This window comes from Polyodon spathula, unplaced genomic scaffold (assembly GCF_017654505.1).
Source record: "Polyodon spathula isolate WHYD16114869_AA unplaced genomic scaffold, ASM1765450v1 scaffolds_731, whole genome shotgun sequence".
Taxonomy (NCBI): domain Eukaryota; kingdom Metazoa; phylum Chordata; class Actinopteri; order Acipenseriformes; family Polyodontidae; genus Polyodon; species Polyodon spathula.
In genome coordinates this window covers 236384-259976 of record NW_024472220.1, presented here as the reverse complement: position 1 = coordinate 259976, position 23593 = coordinate 236384, and the positions used below count along the sequence as shown (strand labels likewise).

The following is a 23593-nucleotide window of genomic DNA, read 5'->3' as shown; positions in this document are numbered from 1 at the left end:
CTCAACACAATAGAGCAGTCACACACGTCTATAGACCATTGTCTATGCACAGTGTCATTTTTTTCGACAGCTGCAGAAAGTGCTAGTTAATCACGGTGAGTGTTTCTAGCACTTTCTCAGAGATGACTGTACCCCATTGACTGTGCCATCACATCAGATCCATCGTCACGCTTCTAAAATAAGGGATTTGCAGAAATAAGTCGCTTGTGTGGGAGTTTGTATTATAACCTCTTTTCTATTTTGCACTTTCGAGTTCCTGTATTTATCTACATAATCATTTTTCTCCTTTCATCCGTTTTATTTTCAGCGTGTCTGACATGTGGAGCGCTGTACGAATTTGAAGTGGTGTCAGTGTCACAGCGCAGGGTGCTCCTGCGTCAGGAGCCAGGTTGCATTGGACAGGTGGCTGTGAATATGTGAATGAGCCCCAGCTACAGCTCCCTCTGTCTTACCCAGCCGCAGATGTTAGATGGATGATAGTGTAACAGGAACATGAATTATTGATCCCGATTGTCTCAAGTTAATTGCATAGCCATTCAGTTGCCTGCAGGAGCTGACCTGTTCAGCTTTGAACCACACAACGGCAGGCCCTTTGTAAAACCTGATCTTGAAAAGTGAGCGAATAGATTTCAGGAGAAGGCAGTGAAGCTTTCTGGAGTTTTGTATGGTGTGTCACACCGCATAAATCTTCAGTATCAGACTACAGTGTATTTCAAGAGATGGATCGTCAGAAAGAAATCTTGGTATTAGTCTGATATTGATGAGCAGTGCAGCAAACGCATCATGAAATGGGCCACTATGCAGTTCAGAAGGAATGCTAAAAACATTTGAAGACCAAGCCATTAGTGAATAAAGTGGAACTACTTTATTTATTTTTAGTGCAAGCACTTTATTGAAATTGCATTGAATTGCATTTTAGTTTCTCTTTTTTTCTACAGGTTGTCAGCATCAACAAGGCCATTAATGCCCAAGAGGTTGCTGTGAAGGAGAAGCATGCCAGGAATATCCTTTGCACAGTGTGTGAGTGTGAGGTGGCTGAGGCAGGGGCAGAGGAAGCTGTGAGTGACAGGGCAGGTTTGGATGTGCCGAGGGGACCCGAGACTTTTTAACCATCCAGAACTACAAACAGGCCAGAGTGAAAAATAGATCGGTTTGCTATAACCCAAGCCCCTCTTTTTAACACCAAAGATTGGTTTGTACTCTGTACTTTATATTCCCACCCACCTGCATGTTTCTCCCGAGTGTGTGTGTGGTTTTTAATTTTCAATACAAAAACTGCATTCTGGTAGTTTTACTCACCCAGATTCAGGAAGTCGGATTACACAAGTTTGTTTTTTTGAAGGATGGCCCAGTCATTCAATCTGTCCAGCTTTACAGTGCATCCCTGCTGCAGCGTTTTCCTTAACAGCCAGCCCTCACCCTGCATCCTGGGGACGCATCACGAGAAGGGCGCGCTCACGTTCTGGGCTGCAGTCCACCGGCTCCCCCTCTCCAGCAACGCCGTGCTCTGCTGGAAGTTCTGCCACGTCTTCCACAAGCTGCTGCGTGATGGCCACCACAGCGTGAGTCCGACCCCACTGAGCATGTACCAGGACTGGACTGCAGAAACAGGGGGCAATTCAATGTGGTTATAGGCGGGTCTGTACACAACGTCCATTAGATAGGACTCTAGGGTAACAGAAAGATGTTTTGGCTTGTGCAATGCCCGATACATTACAGTCAATTTTAACACAGAGAGGCAGGCAGTAAAGGGACTCTCGTGCGGTGTCCGTTGTTTGAATTTCAATGAGAACAGTACAGCAGAACTCAGTAAGCTCCTGAGCGTTTCTTTAAATGTGCGGTTGCCATGGAGATGTGCCTGTAGTGCCCATTTGAGCTTCTATGCCTGCTCTGTTGTGACTCCAGCATCCTTCTCTCTGTTGTTCAGGTCCTGAAAGACTCCATGAGGAACAAGGCAGACTTGAGTGATATGAGCAGGATGTGGGTAAGGAGAGGGGAGAGGGACTGGCTGGGCTGAGCCCCACGTGCTTTTAAAGTCTTTGTAGCTTGTTTAGTTTTTTATATATTTCTTTTAATATAAATGTGTGTAGATGCTTACTGTAGTTTGTTTACTAGGCTTCGGAACGTGTTCAGTTTTCCAGAGCAGTGGAGAATGATAATAAAGACAGTACCTGGAGAGCTAACCTGCCTCTTTCTCTGTGCTCAGGGCCATCTGAGTGAGGGTTACGGCAGGCTGTGCAGCATCTACCTCAAACTGCTCATCACCAAAATGGAGTTCCACAGCAAGGTCAGGCTCTCCAGCCACATCGCTCAAAGAGCGTGATCTCAAAAGCCTGCCACAAAACATTGTTCTCTTTTAATAAGCACAAACACACGCACACAGACACACACCACCCAAGGATGAAGTGCGACAGCTTGTAACAATGGTGTTTTTGTGTTCTACTCCTGTGTACAGAACAGCATGGCAACGAGATTATAAACGTCCCCTCCGCCACTCTCTGCCACACACGCACACACAGACACAGGCTTCAGTCCGTCCTGTATATAAAGCATCTAGAAGCGTGCAGTGTGGTGTACTGCAGCATTGTTTTGGTATGAATTAAAACAATTGAGCCCCATCTGCTCACCTGTTTGCATTAAGTTTAAAAATAATAAACGGATCTCCCTAGTTTTTTTCCACTGTCTGGATCTGTGTGTCTGTGTTGACCACATGACTGATTCTCTCTTCTCTCTCTCTCTCTCTCTCAGAACCCACGCTTTCCTGGGAACCTCATGATGACAGACAAACAGCTGGACGAGACCGGGGAGAATGACGTCAACAACTTGTACGTTTTTGTGTTCTTTTTTTTTTTTCCTTCCCCTTTTCATTTCAAAACCGGGCTTCTGTTTATATCACTAAGATCTGCAGTGTACAGCTGTGGCCAAAAGTTTTGCATCGCACTATAGAATTAACAACCTTTGCTTCATAAAGTCGAATGAAACCTGCTGAAATAATGTTACGTTAACATACTGAATTGCATACCGCTTTGTAGTTTTCCAGTTACTTAATGAAAAACTGACAAATGTGACATTTTGAAATCTAACATGAAATACTGTATTACTATTGTAGCTTCTGGTAGACTTTTGCAATATCATTAAAAGTTTCTTTGATTACATGATGTTAAATAGAAGATCTAAATGAAGTTCGTATAGTTATTTAAATGATGTCTCAATCCTAAAGTTCTAGGTGATGCAAAACATCTGGCCAGAGCTGACTTGGAACCCAGGCACTGCAGTCTGCTGAGGCACTTCTGTTCCATAGCGTTGTTAAATTAAAAAAAAAGCGCAATACATCTCGTCTATTTTAATTTAGTTTTATATTATTTTCAGCTTCCAGATGACGGTGGAAATGTTTGATTATCTGGAGTGTGAGCTGAACCTGTTCCTGGCAGGTAAGACTGGGGAGTGGGACCCGGGGGCAAGGCCTGGTCTGTTCACCTCTGCTGGCAGCAGTGCGGGAGCGACTAGACAGACCCTCACAGCTGCCGCCCTGCTGTTGCTCCCTCGTGCCCTTGATCCAGCCCCCTCTCCCTCCTTGATTGCACCAGCTAATGAAACCCAAACAGGCGATGTCAACAGCTAAACAGGGGAGCTTTTGCTGCAGCCGGAAAGCTGGGTTCAGGAAACCGCACCTCTGTTTAGAAAGAAAACATTCTCCTGGGAGCTAGTTACCCAGAACACACGCACGCTCTCGCAAACAGACAGGCAGGCATTCAGGGACACACTCCCTCTGTAATACAGAAATACTGAAAGAGTACAGTGCAGCCTGATTGAACCTGACACTGAACACTAGCAGCTGCTTCGGGCAGGGGGCGGCTCCAACAAGGGGCCTCTCTTATACACTTGTATTGGGAGTGCATTGAGAAGTAAACAGGCTTTACTGGAATTGAATCATAAATACATCCTCAACAAATGTATTTTTTCTAAAACATTGTTTATTTCTATTGTAAGGTGAGGAAAGGACCTTGTGCACAACAGTGACCTTCAAATGATATACTTGACGTTTAAGTTCAGCTGACAATGTCCAGATTAGAGAGCCCTGATGTATTCATTCCTAGTTGACGTATTTATTCATATTACTGTACGGTCGATTGCCGTGGTCCTGCTTTTGAATGAGGGAAACCTCAAGAGACAGACGTGTTTTGCATTTACCTGGCAGATGCATATTAAGCCTTTTGCAAAAATAATTCCAACTGCATTTCAAACCCTTTTCGGTTGTTAAGATTTTTTACTTCTGGGACCCTGTGTTGCAAATACACAGCATTGCAGGAGAGCGTTGCGTGATAGAGATGGTGGGGGATGTGGTGTTGGTTTAATTGGGGAAGACTCTCTGATGATGTCAGGTTGAAGATATTTGTTAAAAGTGATTGTGGTTGTGTAAATGACTGGTCGTAGTGCACAGTAGAGGCAGGTGTTGGTTTGGGACAGTAACAGGATTCGCATCAGTCTTGTAACCATGTGCCTGCTTGTCTTGCAGTGTTCAACTCTCTGGACATGTCCCGCTCTGTGTCCGTGACGACAGCTGGACAGTGTCGGCTGGCCCCGCTCATTCAGGTCATCCTGGACTGCAGCCATCTGTACGACTACATTGTGAAACTGCTCTTCAAACTGCATTCCTGTGAGTGACGCACGCACGCACTCTCGCACTCACACACACATGCAATCCTGCACGAGCGCGCACACAATCGCTGTACACTTCACGGGACATGGGAGGACTCACAGCGCACCCCTAGATGCCATTATCAAATCCATGACCCTGTGCTGTAAGGAAGCCCTGTTCCTGTAAATGCTGTATCATGTGCAAACAATGACATTTTTTAACCTGAACGGGGATATTTAAGGGTTAAAAAATCATTCATAACTTCAGAACACTCAAGTAAAAACTAGAAGGTTGTACTGAAGGCACGCTCCAAAACGTTCGTCTGCTTGACTTCGTTTCTAGTTGTTCAAAATACACCTGATGAAGACAGGCGCTAAAAGGCTTGTCTGTTTATTTGAGTGAAGTCCCTGCTCAGTACATGCTGGGCTGCGTTTGTACTCCAGTGGCAGTGATTTTAGCAGCTGCTCTCCCTCTGCTTCCTCCTAGGTCTCCCTGCAGATACCTTGCAAGGCCACCGAGACAGATTCCAGGAGCAGTTCAGGAAGTACGTGGAGAGCCTTGTGCTTCTCTTTCTGTAATCAATGCTGGCACTGGATCAGCATGGCTAGAATCTGAATCTTCTGCAATGTGACTGTTTCAGTTCAGTCTCCATTTCTCACAGGGGATGAGAGAGCAGTTCAGTCTTACTGTGCCCTTTCTGTACTGTTTCAGACTGCTTCTGAAGTTGAAGCCAATAGTTGAGACCATTTAAATAAATCAATAAATCCACCAGGTTTTGAACCCTGGAGATTCCCCCCCCCCCCCCCGTGCCTATAGACAGTCCCTCTTAGCTTGTTGTACCGTTTGAGACTTGATGTAGACAATGACATTTTTCTGCCCTAGATTAAAGGATCTTTTGTACCGATCAAGTAACCTGCAGTATTTCAAGAGACTCATTCAGATCCCACAGCTGCCAGAGGTGAGTTGTAATCCCGGGCCATTTTAGCCATCCAGGCAGAAGCCAATCTAAATCCTGCCACTGCCTTAGAAATGCTTAAAATGTCATTTGAGGCACTTAAACAGGCAGCGTGAAAGCAGCATTATCTGCTTTACTTAATCTACCATTTCTTGGCTTCATTGATTGCAGGATCTGTCAAGGTCAATATGCATTAAAGTTTTTCTCCTCATGCATTTGTTAGTTTGGTTTTGTTTGCAAACATTCCATCTTGTTTTTGGTATATTCTCACAGTTTTTGGCAGGAGTTGCTCTTCTGCATACTCTGTTTTTAAGCTGTATGTTGAAGACTGCTTTTCCTGTCTGAGATTCATGCAGACCGATGTTTCGTCTAATGTGTGCACAAGTGTTGGGGGTCTGCTGAGGACTCTCCTGCTCTAACAGCCGCGTCTCTCTGAACCTCTCAGAACCCCCCGAATTTCCTGCGTGCCTCGGCTCTGTCGGAGCACATCAGCCCGGTGGTGGTGATCCCGCTGGAGAGCTCCTCCCCCGATAATGAGCCCAGCGTGGAGACTGAGGAGCTGGTGGACATGGACACTGCGCTGCAGCCGGTGAGCACCAGAGCTCCAAACAGGGTCACCGAGAGTCAATGGAAAAGGCATATACTTTACATATCTCAATCCATCAGAAGTTTTCATGAAAAATATATTCAAAGATGGTATTGGGAACTAAGTTGTGTTCACCGTATGATTTCAGCTTGTTTGAAATGTAAGGATCATTTATGCTTTGGCACCCCAAAATTCAAACACTAACTCATAAACCAGGGATGGAAATCCTATTGCATAACAGTTTCACCCATTCCAGGTTTTACTACCAGCTTGATTAGCCACAGTGTAGTGCTAACAAGCTCGGGTGGGTCTTATTAAAACCAGGAATGGATCAAACCGTTATGTAAACTAAAACTACAAGAAAGTCACAGCTCAGTTTTAGAAGAGGATTTTTCAGGAATAACCACACTTCGGTGATTGATGCAATCTAGGGTGATTCTATAGTGCTGTGGAATGCTCTAAAAGAAATCAGTACAGTTTTATCCTGGCATGTGTAGTTGCTGTGTTTGTTTTTCTTAACCCAGCCTGAACTGGTAAATCTGTCCCATCAGTGATCTCCTAGATGCACTCCTCCAGCCTCCCTCTCCGCTCCGACATGACACCGCTCTGTCATTATCATTGTTATCTCTTGTTCTCCCAGACTCATGGCGAAAGCAAATTTGACGACCTCTTCGGAACCTCTTCAGCCAGCGATCCGTTTAATTTCAACAGTCAGAATGGGATGTACAAGGATGATAAGTAAGTGTGTTCACATTCACAGGCGTGACAGCACTGCGTACATGTTACTGGCAACTCGGCAGTTATTGATACCGCTGCTGCTGCATGGCACAGCCGCGGATTTGAGGTTTGGTACAGCAAAGTTGCCTCAGACTAGGTCTCCTGAAACCAGGTTTCAAGCCACTGTTCCTGGATATAAAAAGTGGCTTTGTGCTCCCTCAGCTTTATGCATTGATCTGTCTCAGTCACTCTACACTGCCTTGGATTTTAACAAATCCTCTTCCAGCTTTTAGAATAAAACCCAAGCCTCCTCTAGTCCTTTCATGTTGCATTAGGGTATAATCCTGTAAAGTGTTCCTGACACATTAATCTCATATGCTGTGTGTGTGTGTGTGTGTGCGTACAGTGGCTCAATGCTCTGTCTATGCTATTTGTATATAACCTACATACTGCACTCCCTCACACTTCAGGGCATCACTGTTCTTGGAACACAAAAATCTGGCTATCATTGAGAACTGCGAATGAGAGAAATGCATTGGGAGAGTTTCCAAAACAACACATTTTCAGAATTGAAAGCCTGTGTAAGCAAGCCTGAACACCATGGCTTTCCCGATGCCAGAGACGGTTAGGAGTTCTTTGGAAGAGGGCCTGAATCCGGGGACAGCGGCTGCAGAGCGATTGGCAGTCAGCCTGGTGAGCTGGGACTCCCTAGTGAGTGGAGTCTCTCTGGCAGCCTTGTGAGCTGAGTCTCCCTGGTGAGCTTGAGAGCAGCCTAGGACTAAATAAGAGGCATGCATGGGGTGTTCAAGGATTGAGGTTCTCTCTCTTCTCGGTCTGCCTTGCAGAGCTGTGAGGGGAAGCTCCCATGGTGCCTGCCTGCTGGCACTGTGCCTGACTGAAACCCATGCCATTGTACCATTCAGTTCACAAGCACTGAATTCACAAGCTCCATTGTCTTGTTTTTTTAAAAGAAACAAAACTTGGTTATGAAATGAGACCATCCGATTTTTCAGACTTCTTCTCTGAAATGTTAGTCTAAACAAAATGTAAGAATAAGAGGCTGGAGTAAATGAATTGATAGTGTGGTGTTCTTTCTTGATCTCCTGCATATCTGTTGGCCACCTTGAGCTACAGGACCAGTCACCACAGAGCAGTGAAGCAGTGCAGGTGGAGGCGCCAAACGACCAATTCATTTTCATTGATCTTTTTAACAGTCACAGGGGGTCCCTATGGAAACCAATGGGAGTTGTTGCCATCTCACTGTGGTGCTGGACCGGAAAGTGCAGTTTCACTGTAAATCAATTGTTGCCTCTTCCCTCAGAGACCGTCTCATCGAGCAGCTGTCCAGAGACATCAGGGCTCTGAAGGAGGAGCTGGAGACCTTCAAGGCTGAGGTAAGGCTCTCGTCTGGCAGGCGGTCATTGTGGGAACAGAGATTGATCCGCCCTGCTCTCCCAACACTGGTCTGACTCTGGGGTTTACTGCCTCTCAGATCACAATACTGAACTGAGGTATCTGTGTAACCAGCCTCTCAGATCACAATACTGAACTGAGGCATTTGTATATTATTAAATTAGCTGGCTCTCAGATCCCCAGTACCGTTCTCTATACTAGACTCTTATTGAATTAGCTGGCTCTCAGATCCCCAGTACCGTTCTCTATACTAGACTCTTATTGAATTAGCTGGCTCTCAGATCCCCAGTACCGTTCTCTATACTAGACTCTTATTGAATTAGCTGGCTCTCAGCTCCCCAGTACAGAGTTCTCAGTAGACTGTATTGAGTTAGCTGGCTCTCAGCTCCCCAGTAGTTCTCACTCGACTGTGTTGAAGTTCATCTGCTTCTGAACTGGCATGTCATCGCTGGTTTTCCCGGTCAATAGCACAGCACTGCTAATTGCAGTTTTGTTTTCTAAGGGAAGCTTCTTTTACTTTTTATAATTGTATTCTCCGTTCCTCATTCTGTTTTCTGCCCTGTGTTTGAATGTAGGGGAGGGCCTTCAAGCACAGGAAAGCCACAGTGCTATTTGTGGATGCCATTTCCTGTGTTCCAGTTTCACATGTGCTTCCTTTGTGAACCCTGCCCTTCGTTTTCTCCTGCTGATACTTCCCATGGTGACAGGCAATTCATGTGCATCTCTCTGTAAAAGGGGAATCCTTATACCTGCAGCACTGTCATCTTCTATTTGTATTTATTCGTTTTTCTAGTGAGCCTCTTTGATTTTGCCTAATGATTTAGAGAGGCTCACACTGCTCATGCACAGCTGTGGCCAAAAGTGTTGCCTCACCTAGCGTAACTGGAAAACAACGCTATAGGAACATAATTGAGACCTTTTCATTTAACATCATGTAATCCAAGAAAATACAAAACGAGATCGCCTACGTCTGCCGGAAGTCATTGCGACAGTTTTGTATGTGGGAAAACTACAAAGCGGTGTGTAATGCAGTTTAAGGTAACGTTGTTCACCAGGTGTCATTCAACTTTATGAAGCAAAATTTGTTAATTCTGTAGGGTGTTGCAAAACTTTTGGCCATAGCTGTAGACACCATCTAGAAAGTAACAGTAGATCTGGGCGAGGAAGCAGGCTGCCCTGTTTGAGTGGTGATGATCCTGCACCCCTGCAGAGTCACCGGCTGTGCCAGGCCCTGCGGGGGCGGATCAGTGAGCTGGAGGCGGAGCTGGCAGAGCAGACACACCTGAAGCAGCAGGCGCTGGACGAGGGGGAGTTCCTGCGAGCCGAGCTGGAGGACCTGCGCAGGAGGAGGGAGGACACAGAGAAAGCACAGCGCAGCCTCACCGAGGTTGAGAGTAAGTGGCTCACTCGCTCACTCACTCACGTCTATCGTGTCGACGAGACTCCCACAAGCCACTACAGAAACAAAACACATTTAAAGGTTCACGTTTCATAAATTTAGATTTAGGATTCCGATCTCCAAAGGGGCGTGGTGCTGGGCTAACTACTAAATGATGTTCTTATTTAAGAACAAATGTTAGTGGAAAACTCCTGATAACCTTGTGGAGAACGTGTCCCAGCAAGGCTGATCATTCCAACAACGTTCTAACCATTCCCATACAGTCACACTGGAGCTGTTCTAATAATAATACATTGTCCTACTGATTCAGCCCATCCTCTTCTCACAAGCATTTACTTGTTATCAATTGGTAATAATGACTCAGTTGCTCGCAATCCTAATTCCCCAGTTCTCGTTGCCCCACATTAATTCAATTTAATTTATTTATTTAGTCCTTTATCACACAGGCTTCCCTTCAGCGAGTGCAGTCATTTCCTAGTTTTTATCTGAAGACCTGTGTGTGTGTGTGTGCGTGCAGTGTGTGTATATGTGTCTTTGCGCGTGCGGGCAGTGTGTGTGTGTGTGCAGTGTGCGTGCGTGCAGTGTGTGTGTGTGCACGCGTGCAGTGTGTGTGTGTCTTTGCGTGCGCGCAGTGTGTGTGTGTGTGTGTGTGTGTGTGTGCGTGCAGTGTGCGTGCGTGCAGTGTGTGTGTGTGTGCGCGCACCTAAAACAGACCCTCCTAAATCCCATTGTCTCTTCACATTTCTCACTGATTTATTTATTTATTTATGTTATATTTTTTTTTTTTTAAGTACTACACTGTGCGGCACCTGATGACAATAGAAAATACCTAGATTCTAGTGACTGGAGTTTGAAATTACATGAAATGCATGCGGCCTGCACCAGATCACTCACGTCCTGATCCCAGCTCAGGCGCTGCATGTTACCCTGGGTACCTCCCTGATCCTCCCCCCTGGTACACACTGCTCATCCTGGGTACCACCCTGATCCTCCCTGGTACACACAACTCATCCTGGGTACCGCCCTGATCCTCCCTGGGTACCTCCCTGATCCTTCCTGGTACACACGACTCATCCTGGGTACCGCCCTGATCCTCCCTGGGTACCTCCCTCATCCTCCCTGGTACACACAACTCATCCTGGGTACCTCCCTGATCCTTCCTGGTACACACGACTCATCCTGGGCACCTCTCTGATCCTCCCTGGGTACCTCCCTCTGGGTACCCCTGGTACACTGATCCTCTCTGGTACACACGACTCATCCTGGGCACCTCTCTGATCCTCTCTGGTACACACGACTCATCCTGGGCACCTCTCTGATCCTCTCTTGGTACACACGACTCATCCTGGGCACCTCTTTGATTCTCTCTGGGCCAGTGGTTCTTAACAGCACTCTGTCTGTGTGTTTCAGAGAAAGCCCAGGCCAACGAGCAGAGGTACGCCAAACTGAAAGAGAAGTACACAGAGCTGGTGCAGAGCCACGCCGAGCTGCTGAGGAAGGTAACCCTGTCGAGTATCTGGTGACTTGATGCCTCTCTTAAATAAGCATGAGTCTAAAGAGGCTATGCTAAGATTATACAATGCCCTAGTTAGACCCCACCTAGAACACTGTGTGCAGTTCCGCTCACCTCACTACAAAAAAGACATGCTTGCACTGGAGAAGGTACAGAGAAGGGCAGCTAGGGTGATTCCCAAGCAGATGCAGCTTCTGGGAAGGTGGGAGAAATGCTCTACCAGCGGGATTAATGTAGCTTAAAGAGAGTCTGTTTTATTTGTTTTGTGATCATCTAAACCTGCCTGGGATGTTTTCACATCACATGGCTTTTCCAATGAATGCGATTTTAATAGTGAATAGAGGTGCTGCTGTTTTAGCGCATTGAAAGAGCGCCCCCTGGTGTTTCAGAATGCGGAGGTGACCAGGCAGGTGACGGTGGCTCGAGCGGCGCAGGACGAGGTGGAGAGCGTCAGGAGGGAGATGCAGGAGAAGCTGAAGGAGGCTCAGGAGGAGAGCCAGCACAGAGTGAGTGCAGCACACAGGCACACCAGGACAATGGAACACTGTTACAATGCACTGCAATGATGTGCATTCTAGAACACACTCCAGAAGAGAGGTTCTCACATGTGGCCACCAAGGGGGTTTACAATTAGAATTGAGCTTCAGAAAGTCTTAAAATGGGTCCATGTGTGCAGCTAGAACTGTAGCGAAACATACACAAAAGTGCATAATCCAGTGTCTGCTGCAACCCCATTAACATTGCACAGTGTTGCTGGCTTGGAGAAAGCAGATGTGACCAGACAGGCTGGTATCACAGATCCTGATTAGCACTAATCTTGGATTACCTAATGTTCCATTTATATTAGTGGTAATCTTAATTTTGAGTTATTTTGTAGCTGTGATGCTAACTGCATTCTCCCAGAAAGCAGTGTATATCCAAGCATGAGCCCTGGGGTCTAGGCTTGTTTGTAACTGTATAGAGCAGGTGTTTAGAGCATGAGTGTATCTCTGTATCCCCTGGGACGCTCTTGTAAAGAAGTCCCTGCAGTTCAGTGGTTCCTCTCCCTCCTCAGGATGAAGAGCAGAGCGAGAAGCTGCAGGTCCTGCAGAGAGAGCTGGCTGGGAGTCGAGAGCAGCTGAGCACACTGCGGGCCTCCATCACCTCCTCACAGCAGGTAAGGGTCACACCTTCCTACTCACAGCACTCACCCGCCTGCTTCAGAAATTAGAACTATGTGCAGAAAGGGTGTTGGATTTCAAACATTTGAAATATTTTGCAGCTTCAGGAATAGAGATAAGACTCCCATTGCAAAGCAGTTTGATCTGTTCCTGGTTTTACTATGTTTTTAATAAGACACACCTGACCTACTGTGGCTGTTCACCTATATTAAATTCTGGAACTGGGGAAACTGCTATGCAATATGAGTCTTATATGAGCCCTCCCTGAGCTTATTAAAACATTCGTGAAAATGTTACATATTGTTACTCTGATGATCCTTTGATGTTTGATGGTAATGGGAGTCTATGCTGGCTATTGCTGTGCACCGTAATGTTCCTGCTTGAAGCCAGGAGGGCACCACAGATGCGTTGCTTTTCAAAGGCTGTCGGGGCGCTATCTCCTGGTTTCTGACTATCCCTTGCCCCCCTCCCTCTCTCAGATGAGCACGGATCTGAGCTCCAAGATTGAGGCTCTGGAGCAGGACAAGGGCGGTCTAGCCGAGGCGGTGGCGCAGAAGGAGGCGGAGCTCTCTGTGTTGGGGGTGGAGCTAGAGCGGCTGCAGAGCACCCTGTCGAGCGAGCGGGACAGCGCAGTGAAAACAGCAGAGGTGCTGCAGAACCAGCTCAACGAGAAGGCAAGGCTGGATTCCTCACTGTCTCCCACTCTGCATTCTGCAAGGTGTTAAAACTGGGGGTGTGGGAATAGCTGTTTTATGTCCTATACCACCAGTAGAAGGGAATGCAACAAAAGGCATTGTCAGATAGCAAGCTGTATACAAATTATGTGTTTGGAGAGCTAGTTAACATTAGTTTCAGTGCTGAGTTCAATAGAACAGTCGCTTAGCAATACGTTTCTGAGATGCAAAGTATGCTTGTAACCAAACTGGTGATGAGAAGGAGTTGCTGCTGCTGTTAACTGGGTTTGTTTCCAGGAGAGCCATGAGCAGGCCCTGGAGAGGCAGCTGGCAGCGGAGAGGCTGGCCCTGCTCAGGAGTAGCGTGGAGGAGGGGGAGAGGATCATCCAGGACGCACTGGCCCGGCTCGAGCACCCCGCTCACATCGGCTGCACCAGCTCTGCAGGTCAGCCGCTCGCTGACCCTCCCTCGCGCTTCAGCAGCTCTCTGCTTTGGTTTTTAAATTAATCACGGCTGTACTGCCTCTAGAAGCACAAGCTCAATATTAATATTCACTTTTCAATGGAGAAAAATTGAAACTGAAGATTTCGCAGAAGCAGACACCCTACAAGGATAAAATGCATTGACTGAACCGCTCTGTCTGTTTGCTGCCATTTCTGTGGGGATAGTATTGCAACATGGAAAAGGAGCACAAGCAGAGAAACTGAAACATGTCTAACTAGCAAGACTTTGCGACATATTTCAACAGAGCACACAGTTGTATAAGAATTATTGCTAGAGATTTCTCTAGTTTTTATTAACAAGATTACAGTAATAAATAGATCTATACAAATGTATTTTATGGTAGTAGATGTTCCACTGTCTTGGCTCAGGTGATGACCAAGTTCTAGTAGTGCCCCCCCACACATGCACAGACACAAGGGCTAAAGTCTGAAGCCTCTTGACCTGTTACTGAACAGATGCCTGACCTGCTCCTGTTCTCTGCTCTCCAGATTACCTGGTATCCAGAAGCCAGGCTGCGCTGGAGTCCCTCAACAGGCTACAGACAGGCCAGCAGCAGTACCTGAGTGACCCGACAGGTGAGACCCTCTCACTGGCTGGACAGGGGACCTCTTCTCCGTCTTCAATCCGTGAACAAAGCGACTCATTTTAACCCTCCTCTTTCTCGTGTGCCCTAGATGTGAGCGAGCTGCTGCGAGCGGTCGCCCAGTTGGCCCACCTGGTGGGGGACACGATCGTGCAGGGCAGCGCCACCTCCCACATGGCTCCTCAGGAGCAGGCAGACAGTAAGTATGCGGAAATCATGAAACGCAAGGATGGCAAATCTGTGTCTTGACGATGAGAACTAGTGAAATTCATTGTTTGTTTAATATTGTAACTTTTAATGTCGCTGAAGAATCCCAGTATACACCAGTGTTTTGAGGTTCTAATCAAGCTCATGCAAGATTTTTTTTTTCGTCCATTGTGTTTACATTTGTTACAAGTAGTTATTGAACAATATTGTACATCACACCACGAGAGAGAAAAGGCATCAGGGTTACTCTTTTTAATTTCGCAATATATACTTTTCCTGTTGGACCCACATGTACAGAGTTCCACGGTGTGCTGTGTCAGTGAAACACCAGGGGGTGCTGTTTTAATGAGCGCTCTGTGTGCTGTGTCAGTGAAACACCAGGGGGTGCTGTTTCAATAAGCGCTCTGTGTGCTGTGTCAGTGAAACACCAGGGGGTGCTGTTTCAATGAGCGCTGTCTCCTGTGCTTGCTCGCAGTGCTCTCCGAGGCTGTGAAGTCCTGCGGGGGGGACGCTCTGGTGTTCCTGCAGCTGCTGAAGGAGGAGGAGACCCTGGGCAGCGCTGACAGCACCGTGCTGAGGGAGGGCCTAGCCAGGATAACCTGCATCGGGGAGGTGAGAGCAGAAGAACTTTCTGTCACTGTCAAGTGAATAGCCCAGCGGGGATGTGACAAGCCATTGGCTCTACAGTATTTTGTGCTAAGCGTGGTGTTGTCGTGCCTTATTTTATTTGAAAACTGCTGTTTTCACTTAAACTTTCACAGGACACGCATGATAACAATCTGGCTCCTCTTAATGCTTTTCCAGGTTAAATATTGTAAATAAAATGACAGCATGATATCTGGTTTGCTGGTGCCCTGCACAGCAGCTGCTAATTGCAACACCTGGGAACCCATTTGTTTTCTCTCTTCAAAGGAGAGATGATTAAATGTATTCTTTACCTCTTTTCTTTTGTTGTGTTTCTTTATTTAAAAGTGGAGGTTGCCTGTAAGGCTGGAAGCAGTGTTCTGTTGATCGTAACCCAGTTCTCTCTCTTGCTCTCTCTCTCAGGAGCTGAGACCGAAGGGTCTGGATATTGACCAGGGGGAGCTGGGGGACCTGGTAGAGCAGGAGCTGGCAGCCACCTCCGCAGCAGTGGAGTCTGCAGCAGCCAGAGTCGAGGTGAACACCCACATTAGAAATCATGAAGCCAGACATGCGTACAACTGCGTACAACTGTGTCAACTGTACATATCCAAGTACACATCGCTCCCGTCATTCGATCCGCTTGTTTCCATCGGAGCTGTTAGCTGCGGTGAGCACAGCCTGGGAGAGAGAGTGGAATCCGGGAACAACAGCGGAGAACAGTCCGGGCAGTGAACCGGGGACTGTACAAAATAGCACAGGACCAGCTTTTCCACACAGCTGGAATACGAAACAAATAACCCCACACATGCTCGGGATCAGCACCGGTGCAGCGTGGCGCAGTGTCTGTCTTGTCTATACTGTATAAAGACCGGTAATTGAGTAATAACAGAACCGCTTTGATTCATGGAAATCAATGGGGCAGCAGTGCTGGTTGTTGTACAGCAACGGCTCCTCAGTTGCTCTGTCATTCTGTATAAAAGCAGGGCGTCAATGGGGTGGAGCCTCTGGGGCTTTCAGCCCATGCTCTCGTGGGTTTGGAGGCAGTGTCAGGAGTTGATTCAGTGAGTTTCAGTGTGTGGGTCTTTCTCTGGGCAGTGTCAGGAGTTGTTTCAGTGAGATTCAATGCGTGGGTCTCTCTGGGAAGTGTCAGGAGTTGATTCAGTGTGTGGGTCTCTCTCTGGGCAGTGTCAGGAGTTGATTCAGTGTGTGGGTCTCTCTCTGGACTCTCCTGGGTACAAAGATTAGAGCCTCTGTTCTGGTTTCCTGTCTTGTTCTGCTGACACAAGCTCTCTGTCTCTCTCTCAACAGGAAATGCTGAGCCAGGCCCGAGCTGCAGACACCGGGATCAAAATGGAGGTCAATGAGAGGTCAGTCCTTGCTACTCTCTTCAGCTGCATTTTTTCTCCCTACTTCATCAGCTAATTAAAGGGAGGGATTGAGTCATTTATAGACTGGGGTCACTGGGTCCTTGTGAACATTAGTCTGCATCACAAAACCACTGAACAATTTGATGCAACTCATTATGCGCTGGAGAGAGGACTGAAAGGCTGGCTGGAGGTGTTCAGCTCAGGACTGGGTGCTTTCATTCACATCAGAGCTATGGGAGCCAGCTCTCCTGGATAACTACATAAGGTGACAATGCGACTGAACTCAATTAAAGGAATTCTAAGCAAAACTTTGTTGTATCTGATTAGCGTTAGTCTCACTGGTGCCTTTTCTGCTGTGGGTTTTTGTATTATATTTTACAGTACTTCGGAATATGCAAATACAACCCTATAGCACCTCTGAAGTTTCCCACAGTAAAAGCCGATGGAAAGTGTAATAAAGCACAGTGAAAGCATGGTAAAGCATAGGTTAGCATTGTGTAAAGAAGTACGGTAAAGCATATTAAAAAACACGGCAAACCAGGGTAAACTATGTTAAATGCATATTACATGGGGATGGGCTGCAGAGATACTGTGGAAATGTGCTGGGTAAAGTTTGCTAAGGGAAGTGTTTGCAGCGGCAGCTCCAGCTCTTGCTGTTTTTTTCGGGCAGGATCCTGGCCTCCTGCACTGACCTCATGCAGGCGATCAAGGTGCTGATCCTGTCCTCCAAGGACCTCCAGCGTGACATCGTGGAGAGCGGGAGGGTGAGTGCGGCACGGTGCTCGCGTCATTCCACACTGAATCTGTGCTCAAGGAAACTTGATTAGTTATTTAGTTCAACGTATTGGGTGGTAGCTTTCAGACAAACCTGTCTCCAAACTGCAAGCGATAATAAGTCGTACGTTTTTGAAACTGAGAATAAGAAAAGGCTTCTGACGGGCTGTGATTCTAACAAGAGGACAGTAAATGCTGCTTGGAGGAGTCTGGTAACTCGTCGTTTGAAACTTAAGATCTATATCGATTTTTTATGTCGCATTGCATGTAACGCTTTGATATCTGAAGATGAAAACTGCTTAAGAGAGTCACTGGTTAATTGAATTGACCGCATGCTGTAATCCAACACTTGCAAAACAAAACCGTTTTGCTTTAGTGAATCAACAGCTGTGTGTGATCAAAGTGACTGTGTACAAACGTGATCATGTTTTAAGAGGTTTTCACTGTGCTTGCATTGATGGTTTCAATTCATAGTTTGAGGTTGAAGGTTAATACTGTGCTGTCATTCTTTGTCTAATCCGTAGGGGGCAGCATCAACTAAGGAGTTCTATGCGAAGAATTCCCGCTGGACAGAGGGCCTGATCTCAGCCTCCAAGGCTGTCGGCTATGGAGCCACGGTGATGGTGTAAGAGGGCCACAAAATTACATCCTTTTAAACCGTACTTTTAATAACATAACTCTGTGTTTCCTAATGTAGAAAAAAATAATAATTAATTTTGATAAAACTTCTATATTTCAAATACACACCTCCAAACAATTCAGAGATCTGTTCATTAATCTGGTTCTGGAAATATTGACAAACATCCCTCTAGTGTCATTTTAATGCACAGCGGGATGTATTGGAACGTAAAGTTGTGCTGATATGCTGGTAGCCCTTAGCTGTCTCCCATCACTGCGCTCTCCTCCATGTGTTCTGCTGCGCTGCCCCCCCTCCCGTGCTGCAGTTTGTAACCCTCTCGCTCCTGCCCTCTTTCAGAGACGCGGCAGACCTGGTCGTCCAGGGCAAGGGCAAGTTCGAGGAGCTGATGGTGTGTTCTCACGAGATCGCAGCCAGTACAGCGCAGCTAGTGGCTGCCTCCAAGGTAAGTCTTTTAAACCGGACCCTGCTCCCGCTGCCTGGCGCTGGGTACAACAGAGAGGGAGTGCCATCTAATGCCGCTTCACAGATTAGAAATAACCATCTGTGGAAATACTGGGTGTACTCGAGGCTGAGCGAGCCAGTGAAACAGGTATTCAGGATGACGTTTTAAATTGCTGTATAGCTGTGCACTGGATCTTCTAAAAAGACACGCTGGCCGAGGTTCCATGAGAGCAACTCTTTGATTCCTCTAAAGCACCTGAGCACAGAAAACATCAGAACGTTAAACTAAAATCAATATTTTCTAAAAAGAAACACTTGTGGATGATTGCAAACACCAAAAATATCATTTGAAGCTATTTACTCTTCTAAAATAGCACCCAGGTGATTCCAGATCTAAAGCTACAGTGTTACGGGAGGAGACGTCTAGAGGTAAGCATGTATGAGGCAAAGTAATTTCTCTCTTGTCCGGCAGGTGAAGGCTGACAAGGGCAGTGCCAACCTGGGCAGGCTGCAGCAGGCCTCCCGAGGGGTGAACCAGGCCACCGCCAGCGTCGTGGCTTCTACCAAGAACGCCAAGTCCCAGATCGAGGACACAGGTGAGTGCGCTGGGAGCCAGGTCACGTGGGCCACAGGTCCATCGGGAATGCTTCAGTTTTAAACGCATAAAGAGACAGGTAAACAGGCTCTTGGCCAATTGGAGACAAAACTCCAAGTGTAGGGATTTGCTCCCACCAGACTCGTAATCAATACATCCATGTTCTGCACAATGGAACTGTTTTTATATAGAAGTGCTAAACCACAAAGGTTTCAGCTAGAAGTCTTTCAATAGCACGGTTTGAGAAAACACTTCTGGCCTGCACATTTTAAATCCAGATTTTCCAAACCAGAATTCCACCCCAGCGTTTTGTGTTTGCACGTAAACCTCCTGGGACCTATTCTGAAGCGGGAGCGGAGGCAGGTTGTAACGGTCCATCGATTAACACAATAAAAAAATAAAAGCCGTCATGATTAGCTAGCCTAGCTTTATACTGCTGCATTTGTTTTATTCCTCTTGGAAAAATTGCCTCTGTGCTTCAAAACAGGGCCCTAATTCTATCATAAACAAGATCTATACAAACTATGTGTTCAGTGGCTGGAGTTAACCACTCTCTTCAAACCAGAACCACAGCAGCCCATGCCTGCAGTACCACACTGGCATGCGGTGGAACTGAGGCTGTTTTTTCCTGTGCTTTTCCAGAGACTATGGACTTCTCCAGCATGACCCTCACTCAGATTAAGAGGCAGGAGATGGATTCCCAGGTAAGGACGTGCTGCTGATCATGCTGTAAATTACTTATCTCTTGTTTGGAGTCTCAAAATGACCAAAACCACCCGAGCACATCCACAAGATATTGAAGCTTGAGACCAGTTTAGTAGGATATTAACACTGGGAACCAGAAAGAAGCTTGAGGACTACAGTAATCCAGTGTACAGCGTGCTGCTGTAGTGTGAGCGTATGAGTGTTACTGTGTCACTCTGTGTGTGTGTTTGTACGAACATTTTCCTATTTCAGCTGATTTAGTTCCAATTGAAAATACTATTCAAGTTCGGAGAGATTGAAGATTGACTATGAAAGTACAAGGAAAGTTCAGTTAAGAGCAGCAGTTTATTGAATACAGAAATATTAAAGCGCAGCTGCATCAAAGTTAATTAATAGCATTAAACTTGAAACCTAACTTTTCTTAATATACTTGTCTACAAAGAGCAAGTTCACTTCAAAGCTCGTCACATGCATAGATGAGGTCATCTAACTTATAGTATCAAGGTTCATTTAAAAGTTACTTTTCAGAGAAGCGGTCGGCTGACGGCACACGCTTCGGAGGACAGTGTGCGTTCGTCTTCGCCGCTCCCCGAGTCAGCGTGGGGGTGGTAGCGGTGAGCTGAGCCTAAAAACAACTGGACATTTCAAACTGGGAGAAAAAACTGGGTACAATTAATTGGCGACTAGTAAATTTTATAAAAAGTAAAAAAAATACTTTTCGCAAACTATGTAGCTCTCAGTAATTATTAGCATTGACTGTAACTATATTTCAAGTAATAAGGTTTCATGTGGAAAATGTGATATAGGTTATACTCAGCAGCCCGGGGCAACATGGACTCATTCGACATCTGCTTGTAGGACCTGATCCGTTGAATTTACCCATGACGTTCGGTCCACAATGATTCTTCAGTGTCCAGCGGGATCAACGCAATGCGCTGTCCTCTTCAGTTCTTCAGCCACGGAGTGCCGTCCAGCACAGTGGTTTGGGTCCTTTGTGATCCAGTAGATTGACGTGTTTGTCTAACAGTCCTCTTTGATACACGGCAGGTCTATATCTCGCCCTGTCACAGGCTCTCTCAGGCTGTCTCCACGTCTTCCTCTTACAGCATCTGCAGCTGAGGTTTGCTTTAGTCTCCTTCAGTCAAGGAGCGGCACCTTTGGGCTTTCAGAGTTTGATGCTCCGTTGTGCTCCTTTTTGATTAATTGAAGGTAGCGTGACACGTCCCCACGTGCTGCTACAACTGTTTAAATAACATACCTGTCATTTTTCTTTTCATTGTTAACATCCTGACAACTTTTTACACTTATAAAGTCTGTTTCAAAGCTCTTTTTCAAAATGCCCGCTCTAGAGCTCTGATAGTATCAGGATTATTGCCCTCATTGCGATCCATGATGGGTTTATTTCTATATTTCAGTCTTCATGCAATGATTTAGAGGACAGATCTCAAACTCCAAAGATCTTTGAAACACTTTCTAAAGTTTTGTAAGTATAAAAAGTTGTCGTGACAATGAGAAGAAAAATGACACGTTTTGTTATTTCGGAACCCCGCTACTTCCTCTTCAATAGTCTTTTACGAGTAGGGGTCTGTGGCGCACTTTCAATATAAGGTAGTAATTCTACTTCTAAGAGTCTTGGCTTTTGTTACTGTAACAGCCTTTTCTAAATATAGATTGGTTCTGTTGAAGTCATTTGTGTTTATCAGCAAGACTAAGTCCTGTTTCATACTAATTTTCATTTTTGCCGACACGTTTCCTGACAGTTGCTGTCCTTTCCTGGGCCTCTCGTTTCTTGGAGCAAGCAACTTTTAACTGGAGTTACACTTGCACAATTATTATCAATATAGTGCGTCCATGCTTATTTGTACTTTAGTCCAGTAATGAATGCTGGGAATCCCTCGTACAGTGTGCGTGACTGTGTATAACTGCGTCTCTGTGTGTGTCTGGCAGGTGCGTGTGCTGGAGCTGGAGAATCACCTGCAGAAGGAGCGTCAGAAGCTGGGCGAGCTGAGGAAGAAGCACTACGAGCTGGCCGGAGTGGCAGAGGGCTGGGAGGAGGAGGAGGGTGAGTACCGCTCCATAGCTCACCAGTCAATGTATATCACTGCTTGTCTGACTCTCTGACTTGGTTATTGGTGGGGTGGGGCTGTGTTGTCATCACTCTCTGAACTGTGGTTTGTTTTTCAATGCAGGGACAGGCGCTGGCTGCTGAGATCCTAGCAGGAGACCTGCTTGCTGTGGGTTGATTCCAGCAGCTTCCAGTTTTATAGTTTTCCAGTGTTTTTTTTTTTTTTTTTTTTTTAATTCAAAGCCAAATAAATGGTGCTGTTCTCAACCAGACCCGCTCATCCTCCCTTGTACACTCCAGCTTCAGAAACTTTTGGAACAATAAGATAAATGAGGTTGAAAAAAAAAAACCCTCAAGGAACACTATTTGAGACTTGTGTGGAGATGATGGGTCTGTCTGTGGCGCCACCCCCAGGATGGCTGGAGAACTACCGTACAGGTTGAGCCTTCAGTTTTCATTATGAGTTGTACTTCAGATCACAAACCTGTATGAGGACAACTTACCAACCAAGTTTCAGTTACAACCTCCCTACAAAGCACACCACGAAGACTGATTCTGATGGGTTTTCACGGTTCATAAAATAATGGAGCAGATAAGCTGCAAATACCCCCAACCCCATCCTCCCTTCAACACAGACATCTCCTCTTTCAGCCAGTGTGAGCTGGGGACGGAGGCTGCCTTCCCAGGGGGATACAGGGTGAATGTGGAGGGATGAGGAGCCCCAACAGCGAGCTGTGGTTCAGACTGTTCTAGTTTGATTTGTGTTCCTTGTGCTGTTCTAAAGCTGCTCACATTTCTTCTGGGGTTTAATCAATCAATAAAACAAAATAAAACCATGATGCCATCTCAACCTCAATCAGGATTCTGCAACAATACTTTTACACAAAGTAACTTTACAGAAAGACTACCCTACAATAACTCATTCAAGTGGTTATACTGAAAATGAAAAGGTCACATGGTAGATGTCCATTCCTGTATAATGGGTTGCTGCTCTGCAGTGTTGAGAGGAGTTCTCATTCCTGTATAATGGGTTGCTGCTCTGCAGTGTTGAGAGGAGTTCTCATTCCTGTCTGCTGCAGTATAATGGGTTGCTGCTCTGCAGTGTTGAGAGGAGTTCTCATTCCTGTATAATGGGTTGCTGCTCTGCAGTGTTGAGAGGAGTTCTCATTCCTGTATAATGGGTTGCTGCTCTGCAGTGTTGAGAGGAGTTCTCATTCCTGTATAATGGGTTGCTGCTCTGCAGTGTTGAGAGGAGTTCTCATTCCTGTATAATGGGTTGCTGCTCTGCAGTGTTGAGAGGAGTTCTCATTCCTGTATAATGGGTTGCTGCTCTGCAGTGTTGAGAGGAGTTCTCATTCCTGTATAATGGGTTGCTGCTCTGCAGTGTTGAGAGGAGTTCTCATTCCTGTATAATGGGTTGCTGCTCTGCAGTGTTGAGAGGAGTTCTCATTCCTGTATAATGGGTTGCTGCTCTGCAGTGTTGAGAGGAGTTCTCATTCCTGTATAATGGGTTGCTGCTCTGCAGTTCTCATTCCTGTATAATGGGTTGCTGCTCTGCAGTGTTGAGAGGAGTTCTCATAATGGGTTGCTGCTGTATATTCCTGTATAATGGGTTGCTGCTCTGCAGTGTTGAGAGGTATAATGGGTTGCTGTATAATGGGTTGCTGCTGCAGTGTTGAGAGGAGTTCTCATTCCTGTATAATGGGTTGCTGCTCTGCAGTGTTGAGAGGAGTTCTCATTCCTGTATAATGAGGAGTTCTCATTCCTGTATAATGGGTTGCTGCTCTGCAGTGTTGAGAGGAGTTCTCATTCCTGTATAATGGGTTGCTGCTGCAGTGTTGAGAGGAGTTCTCATTCCTGTATAATGGGTTGCTGCTCTGCAGTGTTGAGAGGAGTTCTCATTCCTGTATAATGGGTTGCTGCTCTGCAGTGTTGAGAGAGGAGTTCTCATTCCTGTATAATGTTCTGCTCTGCAGTGTTGAGAGGAGTTCTCTTCCTGTATAATGGGTTGCTGCTCTGCAGTGTTGAGAGG

At 46.2% G+C, this 23593-nt stretch overlaps 1 protein-coding gene across 2 annotated transcripts in view; it reads left to right on the top strand.

Annotated features, from left to right (window-relative positions):
• The window catches only part of hip1 (huntingtin interacting protein 1), a 38809-nt gene extending 16412 nt beyond the window's left edge, over positions 1-22397 (top strand). For both annotated transcript variants that reach the window (XM_041240963.1, XM_041240964.1), the window contains exons 2-31: positions 939-1002; positions 1420-1562; positions 1928-1984; positions 2207-2287; positions 2749-2825; positions 3370-3431; positions 4517-4657; positions 5126-5183; positions 5522-5597; positions 6040-6183; positions 6821-6918; positions 8219-8291; positions 9521-9704; positions 11120-11208; positions 11612-11728; positions 12277-12378; positions 12862-13056; positions 13354-13501; positions 14049-14135; positions 14235-14342; positions 14826-14962; positions 15398-15508; positions 16283-16341; positions 17012-17105; positions 17640-17740; positions 18092-18197; positions 18669-18792; positions 19434-19495; positions 21444-21558; positions 21686-22397. In XM_041240963.1, the coding sequence (XP_041096897.1) occupies positions 939-1002; positions 1420-1562; positions 1928-1984; positions 2207-2287; positions 2749-2825; positions 3370-3431; positions 4517-4657; positions 5126-5183; positions 5522-5597; positions 6040-6183; positions 6821-6918; positions 8219-8291; positions 9521-9704; positions 11120-11208; positions 11612-11728; positions 12277-12378; positions 12862-13056; positions 13354-13501; positions 14049-14135; positions 14235-14342; positions 14826-14962; positions 15398-15508; positions 16283-16341; positions 17012-17105; positions 17640-17740; positions 18092-18197; positions 18669-18792; positions 19434-19495; positions 21444-21558; positions 21686-21705 (3033 nt within the window). In that variant the 3' untranslated portion in view covers positions 21706-22397. The remainder of the gene's footprint in view (positions 1-938; positions 1003-1419; positions 1563-1927; positions 1985-2206; positions 2288-2748; positions 2826-3369; positions 3432-4516; positions 4658-5125; positions 5184-5521; positions 5598-6039; positions 6184-6820; positions 6919-8218; positions 8292-9520; positions 9705-11119; positions 11209-11611; positions 11729-12276; positions 12379-12861; positions 13057-13353; positions 13502-14048; positions 14136-14234; positions 14343-14825; positions 14963-15397; positions 15509-16282; positions 16342-17011; positions 17106-17639; positions 17741-18091; positions 18198-18668; positions 18793-19433; positions 19496-21443; positions 21559-21685) is intronic.
• Positions 22398-23593: the final 1196 nt, after the last annotated feature.